Source organism: Hermetia illucens, chromosome 4, assembly GCF_905115235.1.
Source record: "Hermetia illucens chromosome 4, iHerIll2.2.curated.20191125, whole genome shotgun sequence".
Classification (NCBI taxonomy): domain Eukaryota; kingdom Metazoa; phylum Arthropoda; class Insecta; order Diptera; family Stratiomyidae; genus Hermetia; species Hermetia illucens.
In genome coordinates, this window is record NC_051852.1 from 124,644,248 (window position 1) to 124,662,464 (window position 18,217).

The window sequence follows — 18,217 nt, forward strand, 5'->3', positions numbered from 1 at the left end:
GCGCTCAGAAAATGAAACATAAAAAAATAAAATGGTTCAAATGGTAAGATTTTGAGAATGATATCCTGTTCCCCCGTTGTCCGTCCTACTAATTGGGAACTCGACTATCGTGAACAAGGGTATCTTGTTATAATTAAATGCCAAGATAGGATGAGATCTCAAGAAGGCCGCATTCCAACGTTATTGGAGGCTGGATGGATGATTTCGATGCGGATGTGTTCCGCTGGTGGATCTCCTATTCCATTCTGGATCCGAGTCTTTCGAGTTCGCGTTGTCGTGGTGTCAGGTTTTTGTTTGTTCGTCGTGCCCGTGTTTTTGGTTATTCCGCAAAAGGGGCAAAAATGTCGAATGGAGTACCCCACATTCCCAAACCTGGTTAGCATATGAGTAGAGGAACACAAGCGCGGTCGCTAGGTTTCAATTGAGCTGCATGCAGCTGATGATGGACTCATCCGCTTCGATTTAAGTGCTTGATGGTGATACATTTCTATGAGGGCAAATTCTTGGAAGAGCATAAATGGCAGTGAGTAGGTCACACATGACGTACAAGTGAAGATGGTTTTATGTACTTCTATTTTCAATATTACTATGAAAACGGCTTAATATTTTATAGAATTTTTAGAATGCGACCACAGAAACCACATTGGATGCTGATTTTACAAACAGATACAATTTCACATTCATGTTCGATAACATCTTTACATTAAGAGTAAGCAAAAGCTATTTTAACTTGTATTTGAAAATTGAATCAGGAAATAATTTGTATTTGTGTAAGATATGAAAACTTTGAAAAGAAAATCAGACTTTAGTTGCTTATCTACATTTACAGTACAATATTTAACATCAAAGGAAAATGAATGTTATTTTATTCAATAAAACAAAATTTCTTTTTGCAACTTCCCATTTCAAATTGTATCTTTTACAGGAAAAATATTAATCCGTAGCCATCGACATGAAAGTATTAAATGAAAATTTCTTGATCATCAGAATTCCCTGAAAATATGTATATAAAGATTTTCTATTCTTAAAACGTTTTTGCTTTTATTTTTGTTGAATAAATATCCCCAATGTAACACGTCCCCACTTAATATTTACGTTGAAACACATTTCTCTGCTTTAAGAGTCATTTTAAAAGAATAAAAATAAAGGCGTATTCTCTACAATAATATCCTTTATATTATTTATTGTAAATAATATAAATAACAACTTTAAACGTAACCTTTCACACCCTTCGCTCCACGACCAGTTCCTTTTCTGTTTATTGATTATGCGCGTTCAAATTCCATTGGGCAAACTGTTCTTGCCATTGATTACTGCTCTGCTGCAAAATAATGAAAGGAAACATTTAGTAAATTGGAAAAGTATTTGACACCATCAAGATATGGAAAGTCACCAAATGCATAATTAGATAAATATTCAATTGTGAACGAAAAGTATCTAAAATCGAAGCAAGGTTAATGCAAAATTATACTACAATTGCTTGATTGAAGCCAAAAGATCATCAACACAGCGAACACAGAAGCTCCCAGAAGCATAAGGGCGATAGCATTTTGAAGCACTTTCACAACACGAGGACGAGTACAACAACTTACAACGAATTTATCCTTACGATTTTAGGCTAATTCATTGAATCTTCGGATTACTTGGATTTGGTTCACAATGTTGAAACACACATACATACATGATGTGATAATATCTTACATGTAATTCATCCCCTTAAGGATTACGGGGTAATTATTGGTCGAGTTAATACGTTGGAATGTTCGGGGATTAACAGAACTGTTGGTGAATTAAAGTAAGATGTACATAATACTGGGTGAGAAAATCTTTTTTGGCTTTACTTTCGGATTTGTTCTCAAAAAGTTAATTTCAAGCTATGGAAAAGTCTCGAGAGGTAATTGCAATATACTTCTTGCTTCCCGGAGCCGGACATTGGCGGATTCAACTCTAGGATTTTCTTATCTATTAACTTAATTAAATCGTTATTTATACTACTCTGAGGGGAAATAGCAAATATGTGAAAACTATGGGTACAATCCTGTATTTTTTTTTTTAACTTGAATCTTAGACAATATTTGGATTACCTCGATTAGTTATCTTTTCTCTCTTCATTTTTAACGAATACACAATAAGGGGAAGTATTCCTCGGAAACTTGGGTTCACAGCAAGCAAAATTGCGAGTTCTAAGCCGCGTTCGAGATAAGAATCCTCCAGAGAATTTTCGGCCCGCTACAGGAGATGATTCCGTAGTCTGCACAACTAAGAAATCTATGAGTGATATCGCGACCGTTTGATTGTGAATAGAATCCTGCTCAATAGGCCTGCGGTGATCGGATCATATAATGTGTGGGTGAAGTTGATCCAGTCGTAACAGACTCTGTCTTTGATGGAGCGATGTCGTAGGCGGAGGGTAGGCGACTTTTCAGAGTTCTTTACTAAAGAATGTCCAGACCGGACGTCAGTCGTTGCGCCATTGTAGATGACCATAAGGACTGAAACGCTTACGAATTTTTTATTAAACAACAGCACTAAAAATTGGCATACAGTTTATTTAGAAAATAGTGCCCTTAAAAAACATTGTCTTATATGGAAAATCGTATCTTTGCCATAATGTCTGCCCTTTAAGCTGTGGTAGAATAATTGAATCTGAGCGTTACATGTTCATCTACTAATGAGTGTCAGCCGCTGTGTGTGATCACTCGACCATCCTGAGTAGCCGAGGACGATCTAAGGACCCATCCCAAAACCTAAGAGAAATTGGCTAAGTTGACCGTAAAGGTCAGCCCGCAAATACTGAAGCTTCATCCAAACGCTCTGTTGACACGTGCTGTGCTAGCCGGGCTCGGGAATGTGGGAGAAGGGTGGTCCTTTGAGCGCATGGATCCCTCACGTGTCATTCTATAAAATTCACGTGCCTATACCGATGCATGGGTCTGTACCGGATCTTGAAAAAAATCACACAAACAAAGGGTATTCCCGCAAACCTAACGGAATAAACCAATACACAAGCTAAAACCTTAAAATGAAAATAAAAAAAACGACGCCTCGATCTCGCGCGTGAAACCGTAAATCTCTGAGTGCCGCGATCGAGGGGGAAGACCCACGACGCATCACAGCCTCAATCCTTGTTTCTTCTGCCTCAGATCTTCAGTGAGGTGTGGCCTTTGAGATTTTCTTCCTTACTTGATAACCTTCGGTCAATATTTTGGATTTTAAATTGAATGTCCCTAGTTGTAAGAGCTTTGCAGGGAGTAATGAGGAGGAGAGAGGAAAGGAATCCTGAAGAAAGTTAATTATGATCCATTAAACGAGAACCAGCTCACAGATCACACAACGAATCTCAACAAAGCCTCCAGACAGTATAATTTTCAGTGACGGAAGCGAAAGGTCGACTTTGAGGGTTACCCGCCCAGCATGCTGAGCTTACTGAGTGGATCGAAGGCACTCGCCATGCCACTACACCTGGCATGAATTTTGTGAATGTTACCGAAGCGAGCGACGAGCTATAAACAACTGGAAGAATTCGAGGGATCCTGGTCTGGATCGGGTGCAGATTTTCTGGTATAAGAAATTTACCAGTATACACAGTCGGTCGACACATAGCATAAATCAGGTCATTAGTCGGCCGAAGGAATTTCCATCCTTCCTCAATGCGGAATTACCTCCATAAAAAGGATATCAAGAGCCGCTTCGGTCATGCTGCTCACAGGGCAAAGATGAGGTAGCGTCTGACGATTTGCCTCTGCGCTGGTAAGAGACCGTAAAGTCGCCATCGCCTAACATTTTGAAAGTTTGGGTGCTAAGTTCTAAACGAGGGGTCCGTGGGCCAAAGGAAGAGGGAGTAAGTTGCTCCCCATTTGATCCGGTCCGACATCAAGTGGGTGCGGACTTAGGACCCCACAATTCTTAAAAAAAAATATGTTCACTCTGGAGTTTATGGACGTTGAGTCTCTTAATGGGACTGGCTTTGTTTTCATATGAAACCAATAAGTTCCTTTCATTAGATAGTTATCAGAGTCATAGTTCGCCTCCCCTGACAGCTAGAGGCCTATCTTTTCTGAATGAGCCTATGGTAGATCTGCTTGTAAGTTCGGTCATCCGGAGATGCCGAGATTCTTTTGTGTATGTGCCTATATGGGAAACATATGGAGCGTACTATCATATCTCCGCCAAAGGTGGAGCCAACGAGGCGGCGTCCATTGCCATTAATGGCCTTGTGAATTCTGTGTTTTCATTTCCAATCTGGAATTTGAAATCTTCAGGTAATATTTTAAAGTTGTAATGACGTAGTAAGTCCTAGTTCGAAGCTAACTGCAGAAATTATTTTTATTTACCTCACCCTGGTTTTTAGTAGGAGCGTGCAGTCTGACTAGCCATAATTCAAAAAACTTGGTCCGTATTCGAATCATACATCCTGTCTTCCCGGATGTTGATATTCACCATAAATTGCCCCAATAATCTGATTATCCACTACCAGATTGCGCAGAAATTCGACAGAAGCAGCTTTAGAAAGAAAAGGGATCCAAAGTACAGGTACCGAAGTAAATTGAAATTATGTTTGGGGATCTTAAAGGAATCTGTTGTACATATTACAAGAGGGGTGCACTTTCAAACCGAGAGATCAGGAGCTAGCGGTAGAGGCAATCATAAGGTGACCGAGTTTTGCAAAACATCGACAGGAAGCGTGACAGCTCCAATCATGCTCCATCGTCGTACTAATCGAAGTTGAGTTGTTCGGGGGAGCACGACTAAAGGAAGGCAAATAAAGACAGAATATCTATCAGAGAGAAATTTAGAAGTGAAAGGTCTTAAGCGGACATATTAAGAAAAGTTAAGGGCGTCGCACAATTAGAAAGTATAGGGGCTCCTGTGAGTAAACAAGGAGGTCACAGAGGCCGACTTATTTTTTCAGTTCGATTGGACTGTAACTTTCTCGGGCTGAGAGGCAACCGTGAAGTGGAATCTGCGCTCTCTATACAGAGATGTAGCTGCCAAACAGCTAGCTGCCCCAATATAGGGCTGATTTAGCAGCGTTACAGGAGATGCGTTGGATAGAGACCGGTTTCCTGGAGAAGAGCCACTACAACATATATTACAGTGGGCATCCAGTAAATCATGTGCTCGGAGTAGGTTTCTTAGTCAGCCAAAAAATTAAACCTGCTGTTGTTGGTTTTGCAAATATAAGCGAACGTGGGCCTCTCCAGACGGGACCACTTTCGACCAAATTGAACACGTGTTGATAGAACGCCGCCATCTCTCAGCTTTGATGAATGAATGTGACTAATATAGACTCGGATCACTATTTTGTTGGCACGGTGCTCTGGGGTCCAACAACAATACCACCTAGAATCCCTTCTGACAATCAGGTAAGAGTTAACACTAAAGCCATCCACACCAAAGAGGGAATTGATGCCGCAATAACCGTAGTTAGCAAAGATCCTTGAGATGAAGAATCAACAAATGATCTTCACAATCACCTCAAAACCGATATCATAAATACGGCAAAAAGAGTCGGAACGGCTGCTTCGACGATGAATGTAAGCTAGTAACGGAACGGACGAATGCTGCATACCGAATAATGTTGCATTCTCAAAGGACGCGGGCATGCGAGGAGACTTATGACGAACTCCAGTTAGCGGAGAAGCGACTTCACAGACGGAAAAAGGAAGCCTGGGAGAACCAACCGGTCTGTGAACTCGAAAAGTATATGGAACAACCGCATCAGGCGCGAAAGTTTTACCAACAAGTCCGCAGGATAAAGCCTTACACACCTCGATGATCATCCTGACAAAGAGACGCTAAGTGAAGATAACGGGCAAATACTGCCACCACCAAGTATAGAAGAAACGGTCCGTACAATTCATTGATTTAAAAATGATAGGTGACCAGGAGCCGATGGAATTACAGTCGAATCGGTTAAATATGGAGGCGGCCAATTACACCAAGTGGTTCGACTTTAAGGCCGCCTATGATAGCATAGCCAGGGTAAAAGTGTACATGGCCATGAGAGAATTCGGTATCCCGACGAAATTGATAAAACTGACTAGGCTGACCCTGATCAATGTGCGAGGCCAGATAAAATCAGCAGGATAACTCTGGAGAGCATTCAACATCAACAAAGGACTAAGGCAAGGGGATGCATCATCACCCGTCTCTTTGACCTGGCTCTGGAAAAAGTGATTCGCGATGCAGGCGGTGCGAGATCTTTGGCTGTACATCAATGTAGGCAAGACGAAGTAGATGGTGGCAACGTCAGCACCAAACCCCAAAGAACGAACAACATCGAATCAAGGGTCGAAAATCACAACCTATAACAGCTACGACGATGAAATCCGCGGACGGTTGTTGGCAGTCAACAGAGCATATTTCAGGTTACAAAAACTGTTTCGCTTGAAACGTCCCACCATAGGGTCAAAGCTCTTACTATACAAGACTATGATCTTGCTAGTCCCTATCAATTCCTCGGGGATTTGGGTTCTTAGCAAACTGCGAACTATTGGCTGCGCCTTCGAGAGAAGAATCCTCCGAAGAATTTTTGGCAGCCTACATAAGGATGGACGAAATACTTACATAACGACGAAATACCATGACCGTCAGGTTGTGGATAAAATTCGGCTCAATAGGTTACGGTGGGCGGGTCACTTAATCCGTATGGATGAGGATGATCTAGCCTGGAAAGTCTATAAGGGCAATATCTATGATGGAAAAAGAAGCTGGAGCGATGGCGTAGGTCAGGGCGCCGGGCAGCTTTTAGGGATATCGAATTGGTGGACCTCGACGCAAAACCGGGATGTCTGAAGTTCCTTATTAAGGCAGGTCTGGACCGGATACCGGTTGTTGTGCCGTTGACGATAATGAATTGGGGAAACCACTTTGATAAAACCGGTCAGCAGCAAATTCATAGTTTCATTGTAAAAAAAATGTACGCTCTGATTAGATTTAAAATTGTAAGCATTGTATTGAAAGTGGAGAAATGTAGGCTAGTATTCAGATATTTATATAGTAACCAAATTTGAGGCGCAGCTATAATAGATACAATTATGCGGATTTTATTGGCAAATGCGTCTTAAATCTTCAAGGGCGATTGGAGCATAGAGAAAGTAAGCAAAACCAGAAAAAAAGCGAAAATATTGTTAGGGAAAGCATTTAATGATTGACAGGCGCATGATAATCTGCAGCAATAACGAAGCAACTTCGAGGGCGTTAAGCAGTCTCTTGATTACCACAATAATTGTTCAGGAATTTAGAAATCGTTTAAACTCTGTATATATGTTCAATACGGTGGGGTTACTGTGGCATAGAGGGAAGTAAAATCCATCCTGGGACCGGAGCCAGCAATTGAGGCGTCAGTAGCAGTTGGAAACGCTGCTACCAAGCACTAGGAATAGGGTTTCCAGGCTCTCCGACAAGTGATAGAACCTAACCTGATGCAAGACACACCAAATTTTACTTAATAGAACCAAAAAAACATATTGCAAACTTTGTCCTGTGGAAAAACAGAGAGTGTTGGCCAGAACTGGGCATACTGTTATCTATGTTCAAAATAGGGATTTTAAAAGAGGGGTCTATTCTGTTATGCGGAAACAGAACCCACGGAACACTTTCTATGTGAGGATCTGATCAGACGTCAAATTTTTGGAGTTGACTTAAGTCCGACGATGCATAAACCCATGTGGGATATTCGTCAGACGGGGCGTTGAGTATAACAGACAACTCTGGCCTAAGTGCTCAAAGGTTGAATCTCTTCACTACTCTGTATTCAGAGCACACTACAAGAGAGCAAGCCGAAGAAAATTAGTGATAAAGCTGCATCTGATAGTCCCGATTTTGGTAGTGGACGACAACAGCACCTAGTTCTTTGTGGAGTTTAAATATGTGTTTTGAGTTAACAGAATTGTACCCATATATTCCCACTATGAATGCATCTGTATCGCTTATTGTATCTATTATTTCATAAAATATAATTATGGGAATAGTATCATGCAAACTGTTTGCCTGTAAAAATATATCTAAATATTTCTCTTATAATTTTTGATAAACTGTTTCGGAATTTCATTACCTTTTCGTGCCATTCGGTATTATAAGAAATACTTTCGTCAAAATCTGTAAAAATTTCAGTAAAATATATTTTGTTGATTAGCACATTTCGGTTTATCTTTCTCACATCGGATTTTCACGTTTGATTTGTTTATTTGAATTTTGATGGACCGAAATGTATGAACATAAATCGTGAGCACATTGTAATTAGGTTAATGTGTTACGAGCAATGAAGATGGGAGATTTAATGTTTTATTAAATTGAATAGTCAAATGTGAAGTACATGAATTACGTTGATGACGCATTAGCACTAGTTTCATTTTTTATGTACATTCTTTGCTTTATTTATAGGCGAAAAATTAATAATGAATCCTTCGTTTTAGGAAAAATGCAGTATGAGAATATGTAATATTAACTCTTGGAAAACGCATGCTTGTGGGTAAGTTACTAATCTCTGTATGGTGAACAGAAAGATAAAAATTCAAGGGGGTTGTTACCTCTATTAAAATGTTGCTTAGCAAAACAGCTAAATGTCTACTAAAGAGAACCAACTCATTAAAAGGAGAAAATGGGATACTAAAATTAGCTATAATAGATACTTATTAATAAAAATACTGATTTCGTTTAATAAATCTCGAACATGTGTACATCCTGGTTACTTCCATGTGCGATAGCCATTCACATAGTTAATATTTTATTTATTTTTTTAATTGTAATCGAAATTGATTCGATGTTAATGTAGTTTTCTAAAATTGTTCGCGTATCCATTTGGAATGTTCAGCGAGGGTATAAAAGGGCTTGAAGTTCACCGTCAGACTTAGTCCAGTTTTAGAATCTGAACGATATATATGGGTTGTAAATATGATTCGAATATATGGTAACGAAATGTTACATACACCTAAGCCATCTTTATCGGAGCCAAGAAAGCGGGGAGCAGCGGAGATTAGCCCGCATGAAAGGAATTCTCCCAAAAAATCCAAACCTCAACCCAAAAGGAGAGAAAACCTGGGCAGATCAGGGGTGAAGGCAAGAATCAGGAAACCTAGCTAGTGCGGTCAAAGACATTCAACTGGTCATACGGCCAAAAATGTTTTCCGAGCAAATACTCGCTCGTGAGGAGCAGGAAACTATCGAAGATTTTCTCGTCAGGTAAATGTGCATGGGATGGACTGCGAAACTTGTACTCACCGGGATACGTTTTCGGCCAAGTCATATACTGGTCGACGGCGCAACGGAAGACACTACAGAGTGGCTTAGGACCATAGTTCCTAAATTGCCTAAAGGAGCGGAACTATCAATATGTGCTAGGGATGATATACCAGGAGCGCACATGGTAAGTGTTTCTCACGAAAGCCGCAAAAATAGAGACGGAAGATCTTATGGACCTCCTAATCGTTCAGAATGAGGATACGCGACTATGGAGAGTCTTCAGAAGCAAGATGGAGGGCAAGGATAGACTCCTCACGATCGGGGTACATGACCGATCCCTGGAGGCAATCAAACGTCGGAGTTGCCATACCAACTATCGATTTGGTAACATATCTGTTCACGTGCACAGGAAAAAGTCGAGGAAAGACACCACGCAGGAAATACCGGGTGAAAAGTATACTGAGGTCCCCGAAGAACTTTCGAAAGCCATAAAGGCGGAAAGGACTGGATCAGCCAGGGAAGTAGACCTGCTGTCCAGTGAAGAACAGAAACTGGGTGACCTAGACCTAGATTTTCTAGGGCTTAGGGTGGACAGCGACGCACACGAAATTGCCATGTCGGAGGAGGGGGTGATTCTCCGACAGTGGAGAAGAGCTCCAAACAATAACGGAGCCAATGACCAGCACTAAGATCGCCCAGATAAATCTTCACCATGCGAAAGCTGCATCTGCAGTAATTGCAAGGACAAGCTCCAAGGAGGACATTGGAATAGTACTGACTCAGGAGCCCTAGGTGTAGAGGGGGCAGATTCGTGGTCTGCAAGGAGGAAACGTGCAGGTAATTTGGGACTCCTCTTATGAAAAACCAAGAGCTTGCATAATTCTTAAACGTAATTTAAAATGTATGTGTCTTTCCAAGTTCTTGACCGGGAAAGTTGTGGCTACCCAAGTCTCACTGAAAGCCGGGAGGAGCGCTCGAGAGGCAGCCTTGGCATTGGGCTACTTCTCAGGAGACGACATTCGGATTCCACCGGAGCTAGTCGCTAAACTGATGAAGTACTGTGAAAAGATGGTGTTATTACTTCTCCTCGGCTGCGATGCGCCAATCACGAAGTCTGGGAAAGCAGCTACATCAATCGAAGAGGTGAGTATCTTCTTGAATTTATTCTTAGTAATAAATTAGAAATATATAACATAGGAAACACTCCAACATTTGTGACTAGCACTACACAAGAGGTACTAGATATAACTCTAGGAAATACCCTAACGAACGGGCTGATCAGGAATAGAAGGGTGTCAGATGAGCCCTCTATGTCTGATCACAGAATAGTCAGATTCAACATTGAATCTCTCAAATAAAAAGAATAATAAGGAATCCCAGGAGAATGGATTGAGATTTCTATGCAATACACCTAAGTAACAAAATGGCTCACCTTCAAGGGGGAGGTGACATCAGGAGTGAACTGGAACTAGAAACAATTGTTGAAAACCTCAATACAGTCGCCATTGACGCTGTCTGACTAAGACAGTTAAATCATCAAGGGATATCCCATGGTGGAACAGGAACCTAGCCAGAATGAAAACAGAGGTACGAAAACTATTTAACGGGGCAAAACATATCGGGGAATGCCCGAGGTACAAAAATGCACTGACTGCGTATAGCAACGCGATCAGGGAAACGGAACAGCTTCAGGGAATTATTTGAAGGAATTGAACAAAGGCTTTACTAAGCTGCAGCCAAAGGCGGGGTAATAGCTTGTCTGTTTGAAGAAGGAAGATGGAACATTTACCGAGAATAAGGACGACAGAGTCTACCTGCTTCTCAGAACTCATTTCCCTGAGTCCTACCTCACGGCGGCAGGCGACAACAATCTGCCTGACACCCTACCAGAGAGGCTGAGAAATCATCTTAGAGTCTCTTCTAAGGGTAGTAAGGGCCAGCATAACGCTGGCCAAAAGTGGTCTTTATTCCGAAAGCAGGTAAAAGAGATATTTTTCACCTTAAATCTTTCAGGCCGATTTGCTTAACATCGTTCGTACTCAAAACGGTAGAGTAGGTCGTAGACAACTATGTATATTAGAAATAACGTTCTAAAGCGTAATCTCCTACATCAGTGTCAACACGCTTATCGGGCAGGACAGTCAACCCAACTTGCTCTGTATCAACTGACGGATGTACTACGGGATGCCATAGAAACAAAAGAAATAGCACTGTGTGCGTTTTTGGATATCGAAGGGGCATTCGAGAACACATCGCACACAGAGATACAAGATGCCTTGAGCCGCAAGGGAGTGGGAAACTCCCTGGCTTTCTGGATGGGCTTGAGAGTAGGCAAATAGACAAATTCTATTGTCATGAATATGAAATATGAGACCAGTTATGAAAAGTAGTAATTAAGTCTTTTCATTTGATAACCCACACGCCATTCAAATAAACCTCAATCATTGCGGATTGCTCAGGACTTACTTGGGCAGACTACTTATGAATCTCAGATAGAAATTGACATCATAAGTGAACCCTACAGAAACCGTGGCGTATGGGTCACAGACTCGACTGGTGAAGCAGCGATATAGGCGTGCATGCGTGAGCCAGTCGGCCAGTGGTTTCGTATGGGTGAAAATAAGCGGTATGGACGTGTACAGCTGCTATGCCCCACCCAGGCTTAGATTGTCTATTATTCTTGATACAAAGAGACGAAGTCCCAAAGTGATTGTCGATGACTTCAACGCTTGGGTCCTCGAGTGGGGAAGCAGGGAGGGTAGCGTCTATTAGAGGCTTTTGCCCAGCTAGATTTAGTTTTGGCCAATGAAGGTGATGCAAACACCTTTGAAAAAGGGGGGTCTTCCTCAATCGTAGGCCTGACCTTTGTCAGCCCTACATTGGTAGGTAGTATTGCCCGGCACGTTAGCAAGGTCCACATTGGCAGCGATCACCAGGCAATCATCTTTAAACTGAGGAGGGACCGGCAGGCCAGGGAAACAGGATACCTAAAGCCGAGAAGGGTATAAGGCTGGCCTGTAAAATCATTGGAAGAGGGAAGTTTCTTGGAAGTGTGGCTAGATCAACCTACTAAGGCAGGCGATCCCACGGGCAGAGCTCTCCATGTCACACAATGCATCGCCAAGGCATATGACGCATACATGCCAAGCAGATGCTCATTCCCCAGTAGAAGACCCAACTACTTATGGAATAGTGAATTGGCCAGCCTTCAATTAACCTGCCACCAAGCCAGACGAACGGCTCAGAGGGCGGTAGAAAGGAATGATCAGGGACAAAGAAGCGTACTTACAAGGTAGCCCGCAAAAACCTCAAGCCATTCAGCAGAGCAAGAAGGAATGCTTTAAGGAGCTTAGCTCGGAAGCGGATGTAAATCCGTGGGGGAGCGCCTATAGAATTGTGATGGGACAATTGAGAGGGACGGTCATCCCCATAGATCACATACCCGACTCTCCTGTTGAAAATCATTCAGGGGTTATTTCCCCAGCAAGATAGGGGCACATTTCAGAGAACTCTGAATGTGACGGAAATTCGTGCAGTGACCACGGACCAGCTGTTGGAGATCTGCAGCAGAATAGGTGATAACAAAGCTCCTGGTCTGAATGGCATACCGAACAGAGCTTCAGCTCGCCGTAAAATCCAGACGGGACATGTTCGCTGAATTGTTCGAAGCGTGGATGTCCGAGGGGATATTCCTTACAACATGGAAGCGGCAGAAGCTGGTATTGCTACCAAGGCTGGTAAATCTCCAGGTGAACCATCCTCTTATAAACCCATATGCCTTTTAGACACTATGGAGAAAATGTTGGAGGGGGATAATTTACAACAGATTACTCCCGATCGTCGAGAGCTAGGGAGGCCTTTCAAAGTGGCAGTATGGGTTCTGTAAAGCCAGCTCAGCCATTGATGCTATCAAAATGGTTACTGGCTTGGCCGAAAATGGAATTCACGGAAGGGGTAGTACCAGCGTGGTGGTGACCGTAGACGTGAAGAATGCATTTAATTCGCCATCTTATACGAAAGTACCTGACCACGATTGGTATTCCCACCTATCAAGCAGCAATTGTCGATAGCTACCTGAGAAAGTGACGCTCTGGTACGGCACGGATGATGGATTGAAGGAGTACGTTGTCTGCGGGGGTGTCCACAGGGCTCCGTGCTTGGCCCACTACTGTGGGACATCATGTACAATGATGTACTTAACCTTCCGGTTCTGGAGAACGCCACGGTGGTGGGTTACGCCGATGATATTGGTCGTAGTCGCAAATCATCTAGAGGATGCTGAATTATACTGTTATGAAGCAATCAATGCTGTTAACGCCTGGTTAAAGAGCGCTGGACTGGCACGGTCCTCATCGCAAAGCGCCAGAAGCGAAATTATGCCCGAATTAGAATCGGCAATCACATCGTCCATCAAATACTTGGGAGTGATGATAGATACGAAGTGAAGTTTTAAAGAACACGTGCATTATGCTTGTGACAAGGGATCCACGACGAATATGAGCCTGACAAGAATAATGCCGAACGTGGGGGGACCAGAGTATACTTGTAGGCTATTTTTTGCTAGGGTGGTGAGCTCAATCTTGCTTTATGTTATTCCTTTTTTGGGGAAAGGCATTTTGCATATCATGTAATGCCCATAAACTGAATGCGGTCTATAGAAGGCAGCCCTAAGAGTGTGTTCTGCCTTCAAAACCGTTTCAGATGAGGCTGCATTCCTCATCTCCGGAATGATGCCAAATGAGATCTTGGCAGATGGGATGACAAGTATATGCAATCTGAAGTCAGTCCTTTCTTTGTCGCAGGACAGATCTGTAAATAGGTGGCAGGAGCGTTAGGATCACTCGGAAAAGGGCCGGTGGACACACACAGTCTGATCGCTACCATCAAGGAGTGGCTGGGGAGAATAATTACAATCTCACACAGTTTCTGACGGGCATGGAAGATACCGCCAGTACCCTCTACAGATTCAAATTGGACAATTCGCCCAATTGTCTAAACTGCGAGGGAGTCCCCGAAGATCAAGAGCACATATTCTTCCACTGTCCGAGATTCAGGGACGAGAGGAGATACCTAGAGGAAACTTTAGATGAAGCACTGATATCAGAAAATGTAGTGAGGAGAATGCTAATATCGCAGGAGGATTGGGATGCGATCAACTCAATGATCGCATCAATCCAGGGCAAACTGGGAAAAGTGGAAGAGGTGAGGAAGGCACGGTTACGAAAGTCGCACATAGGAGAGGTCAGGCTAGAGCCTTTAAAAATTTCCACCTCCTTACAAAAAGAAAAGACAGACAGGCAGACAAACAGCCATTGACTCGATTCTAATAAGATTTTCTTTAACACAAAACTTTAAAAATGGAGGTCAGTTTGCGATTGTTAAGGATTTTAAAGTTGCTTTCCAAGACGAATGGCGGAAAATTGATGACAATCTCTTAAAATCATGAATTGATTCAATGCGTGAAACAAAACCTTATTAAAATCGGTTTAATGTCTGTCTGTCTGTTTGTCACACCCCGTTTGCTCCGAAACGGCTGGAGCTATCGTCACAAAATTTGGTGAGAACATATGGCTTTAAGGGGGCTCCCCACATATGTGAATGGACGTGTGTAAGTATGGACCATAATAACGTTTCTTTCTCTATAGTTTATAAGTATATTACAATCAGTGAAGGGACACAGTAGTTGTTTTATGACACAGTGTGACGTCCCTTGACAATATTATCATTATTACGTTGCATTCTGCAGAATTTATAGATATCAATTATGGACACTCTACAGTGAGTAGAATAATGGTTGAGGAATATTGTAACCTAGTTCCTCGGAAATATTTATGAAATATAAGCAAATTATATACTTCTCTAGTAATTATTGGTTATTCAAGGAATACAAGTAATACAGGACACGTTGTATTTACATCAGGATGGAAAGAACGTTTTACTACATCAAAACTATTTCTGTATTTATCCTCAAAAAGTTGAACTGTTACTAAAATTACACTGATAAATACAATTCTACTATACCAACTACTGTTATTTTTAGTTACTTCAACATTAGAAACAATTGTGTATCTACTCGGGACATCTGTAAAACATGAACTTTGGTCTATAAATGTGAACTCAAGGGAAATTTCGGGGTCCATTTTCTGAGTACCTGTAAGGATATATCCATGTACTTTGTCCTTTTTGCCGTTTTCCTGTATTACGAGTAGTGCTGTTGGAACATTATGTTTGGATGATATTCTAAAACAAGCCAATAGTTGATATTTAGAGTATCTCTTGTTAATTATGTTGCTAAAAGTAGTTTATGTGTGTAGATATGATATAACTTTCTTGGCTAATATTATTGTTTTTATGGAGTATTGGGGAAATTTCTAAGCGAATAAACAAATCTATCAAGACGGGGATTATCACACAAATGTAAACTCGAAGTAAGCGGAAAGGGGCTAGAAATTATTCACATAATTCAATTATTTGTGGTTTGAAATTGAACAGGGTTAAAAGGGATAGTCAAACGTTTAAGAGTTGCATAATGGGTGGTTTCTATTTCGGTAGTGGAAGTATTTCAAAATATTGATTTAAATATGAAAATTGATCCATGGGATGTCAGCATCTAAAAAGATTTCCAACTCAACTAATGGAGGGGTAAAATTATTGTTTTAAGATACAATTTTGAGTTTATGTAAAATATTTACAAATATCTTTTGTATAAAGCCTTTTCGCATCAAATAATTCGTGGTATATATTCGTGCTTTTGGTGGGTATAGTCTCCGGTTATATACAGCGTTAAGATCTAATTCTTTGGTAAGATACTCTACTTTTCAGCTCATTTTAAAAATAAGTTTTAGTTTAATTCGAAAAATCTTAATTTGATGCGGAAAATATCTCTTAACGGTTAAAATACTACATATTAATGCTGGGCGTGTATGCTTGCAGGAAGTGCTAAAAAATTGTTATTGAATACAGAAAAACCAATGTATCAAATCAAACAACCAACACAGGGCAGTCGGGGAATTATAAAAGTGTAAAAGCACTTTCCAGGAGTGCATTATGATTTATTCAAAACTTTCCAAGGTCAATCCCTTTCGTAAAAACTTACCTAAAGGTTTTCTAAATTTATTTGGAGAGTCCACAAGGCAATTTTCTGAAAACATTCAACATTCCACTAATGATTTATAAAATTGTACAAGAGTAACATAAAAAAGTCATAAGTTTCGGAAGATAAACAGGAAATTATTTTCAAAACTATTGATAACTTCAACATTCACACTGAAATCACATCGAATAGTCTTAATTGGAAAAGATAGAAACCATTTAGTGGGGGATGTTATCAAACTCGGGGGTAATATGTGATAGAGATCATAATAGAAAAACTCTTAAGTGAGGTGCGCATACCAAATTTGTTAGATTTAATCTGTGAATTATTAGTTATCAACACTATTAAATTAAAATAACAAAATAGTACCGAGCTGCCGGCCTTTACATGGTATCTATCATACATTTCAAATCTGTGATGATATGAATTAAATGCCGTCTGAATTTCGTTAGTCGTTAAGTTTTCATCGGAATTATTGTGAGCCAATAAATGATTTTCGATTGATTATTATCAGTAAAACCAAGTTAGGCATTATTTGTGTGCATTTCACCAAAAAAACGACTGTATCTCACCTGTATTCAACTCTCGCACTAGCGACGACATGGCAGACGTTACAGAATCAGCTGCAATATGTAAATCTGATCGCAAATTTCTATTAGTGGATGCAGTTGGACCGTCTACGCACAGTATAAAAACATAGAAAGATTTTTTTGTTTTTGTTTTGAAAAGGATGAGTAGGAGAAGAGGTTCAAATTAATCTGATTGCAATCGAACTACTTTTCTGAGTGTGTGCTGCTCTAGTTGATTTGTGCACTCAATGATTTTTACAGAGATCACTTCGGGGGATGATTGGAGAAATTGAGGTGTTTCTTATGGTTGTCTTCGATGACTCTTTTTTAATTTTTTTTTTGAGTAGCCGATTTGTCAGGATTGATGCATTCAGCAAGTTGAAAAATAAGTAATAAATGCATCGAGTCATTTCACACATTTATTTTCAATTATATGTGATGAAAGTCGCATTGGCTCAATTTCATGAAATGACTCCGCTTAAAATAATAATTATAAAAGGAAACCAGGTTAAATATGTACGCAAGGGTGCCCCTTATTACTCAATGATCCCAATTTAGTTATTTTTTATGCGGCATGGCAATACTTTTTTTCCCTTTTAATAAACCTAAATGACTTGAAAGCCCCGAATGAGATCGACGATCCTATTCCTATCTCAAGAGCCTCAAAACATTGTAACGAAAATCACTTTGGGAAAATATGTGTGACAACAACGAAGATCATAGTAATGACATTTAGCGAAGACACCAAAATCGTATAACAACAGGGCGAAAGTTTAGTTAGAATACCTGATAACAGATGACTCGAATGTCATTAGAATGTGAAACACCAAATCCAATGAAAACTTTTTAAATTTAATCGCCGCATCCTTGTAGCGCTGCCATCGACATGAATTTCCAGAGTTGAACCGTTTCTTAACCTTGACGATTATTCATAACGATAAACAAAACGCTTTTTTTTATTTATAAAAGTGAAGGCAATAACAAATTAGTGAAACGCGGGGCATTTTCCTGGGACTCCTCAGGCGTACTGGACCTTAACCTACGGGAAGCACACGCTTAACACGCCTGGTGAGATAATTAGCTCAGCGGCGTATCTTATTCTTAGGACCGCAACGGCCCGTCATCTTAAGCCCACGTCGCAGCACAAGACGATTTTCAGGGTTGCTACGCCTTATAACAGCTTTTACAGCCTCGAGCAAGGTAACAATTTTAATTAATACCTATATTTTCGCGCGCATCATGTCTCTGTCAATATGATCGAGCCATGTACAACAAACAGTCCCGACATGCAGCCGAGACCTTCGCCCTGCCCGTTGACTGGCAGTCCATCGGTATCTCAGAATTTTTTACGTCCTTCACCCTCTACACC

The 18,217-nt window shown here is 40.9% G+C and overlaps 1 protein-coding gene across 22 annotated transcripts in view; it reads right to left on the bottom strand.

Moving 5' to 3' along the window:
* Nucleotides 1-599: 599 nt before the first annotated feature.
* LOC119653390 (dystrobrevin beta) overlaps nt 600-18,217 on the bottom strand; it is a 232,389-nt gene continuing 214,771 nt past the window's right edge. The window contains exons 9-13 of one of the 22 annotated variants that reach the window (XR_005249688.1): nt 16,852-16,956; nt 16,283-16,327; nt 15,338-15,426; nt 8,060-8,103; nt 600-1,321 (exon numbers count right to left, since the gene is read on the bottom strand). Coding sequence is in view for 16 of the 22 variants with exons in the window: in XM_038057941.1 (XP_037913869.1) it covers nt 1,259-1,321; nt 8,060-8,103; nt 16,283-16,327; nt 16,852-16,956 (257 nt within the window). In the remaining 6 variants the exon portion in view is untranslated. Of the gene's footprint in view, nt 1,322-1,701; nt 1,780-8,059; nt 8,104-15,337; nt 15,427-16,282; nt 16,328-16,851; nt 16,957-18,217 lie in introns of all 22 variants that reach the window. The other 21 variants (XR_005249689.1, XR_005249690.1, XR_005249691.1 and 18 more) reach the window with 21 other exon arrangements.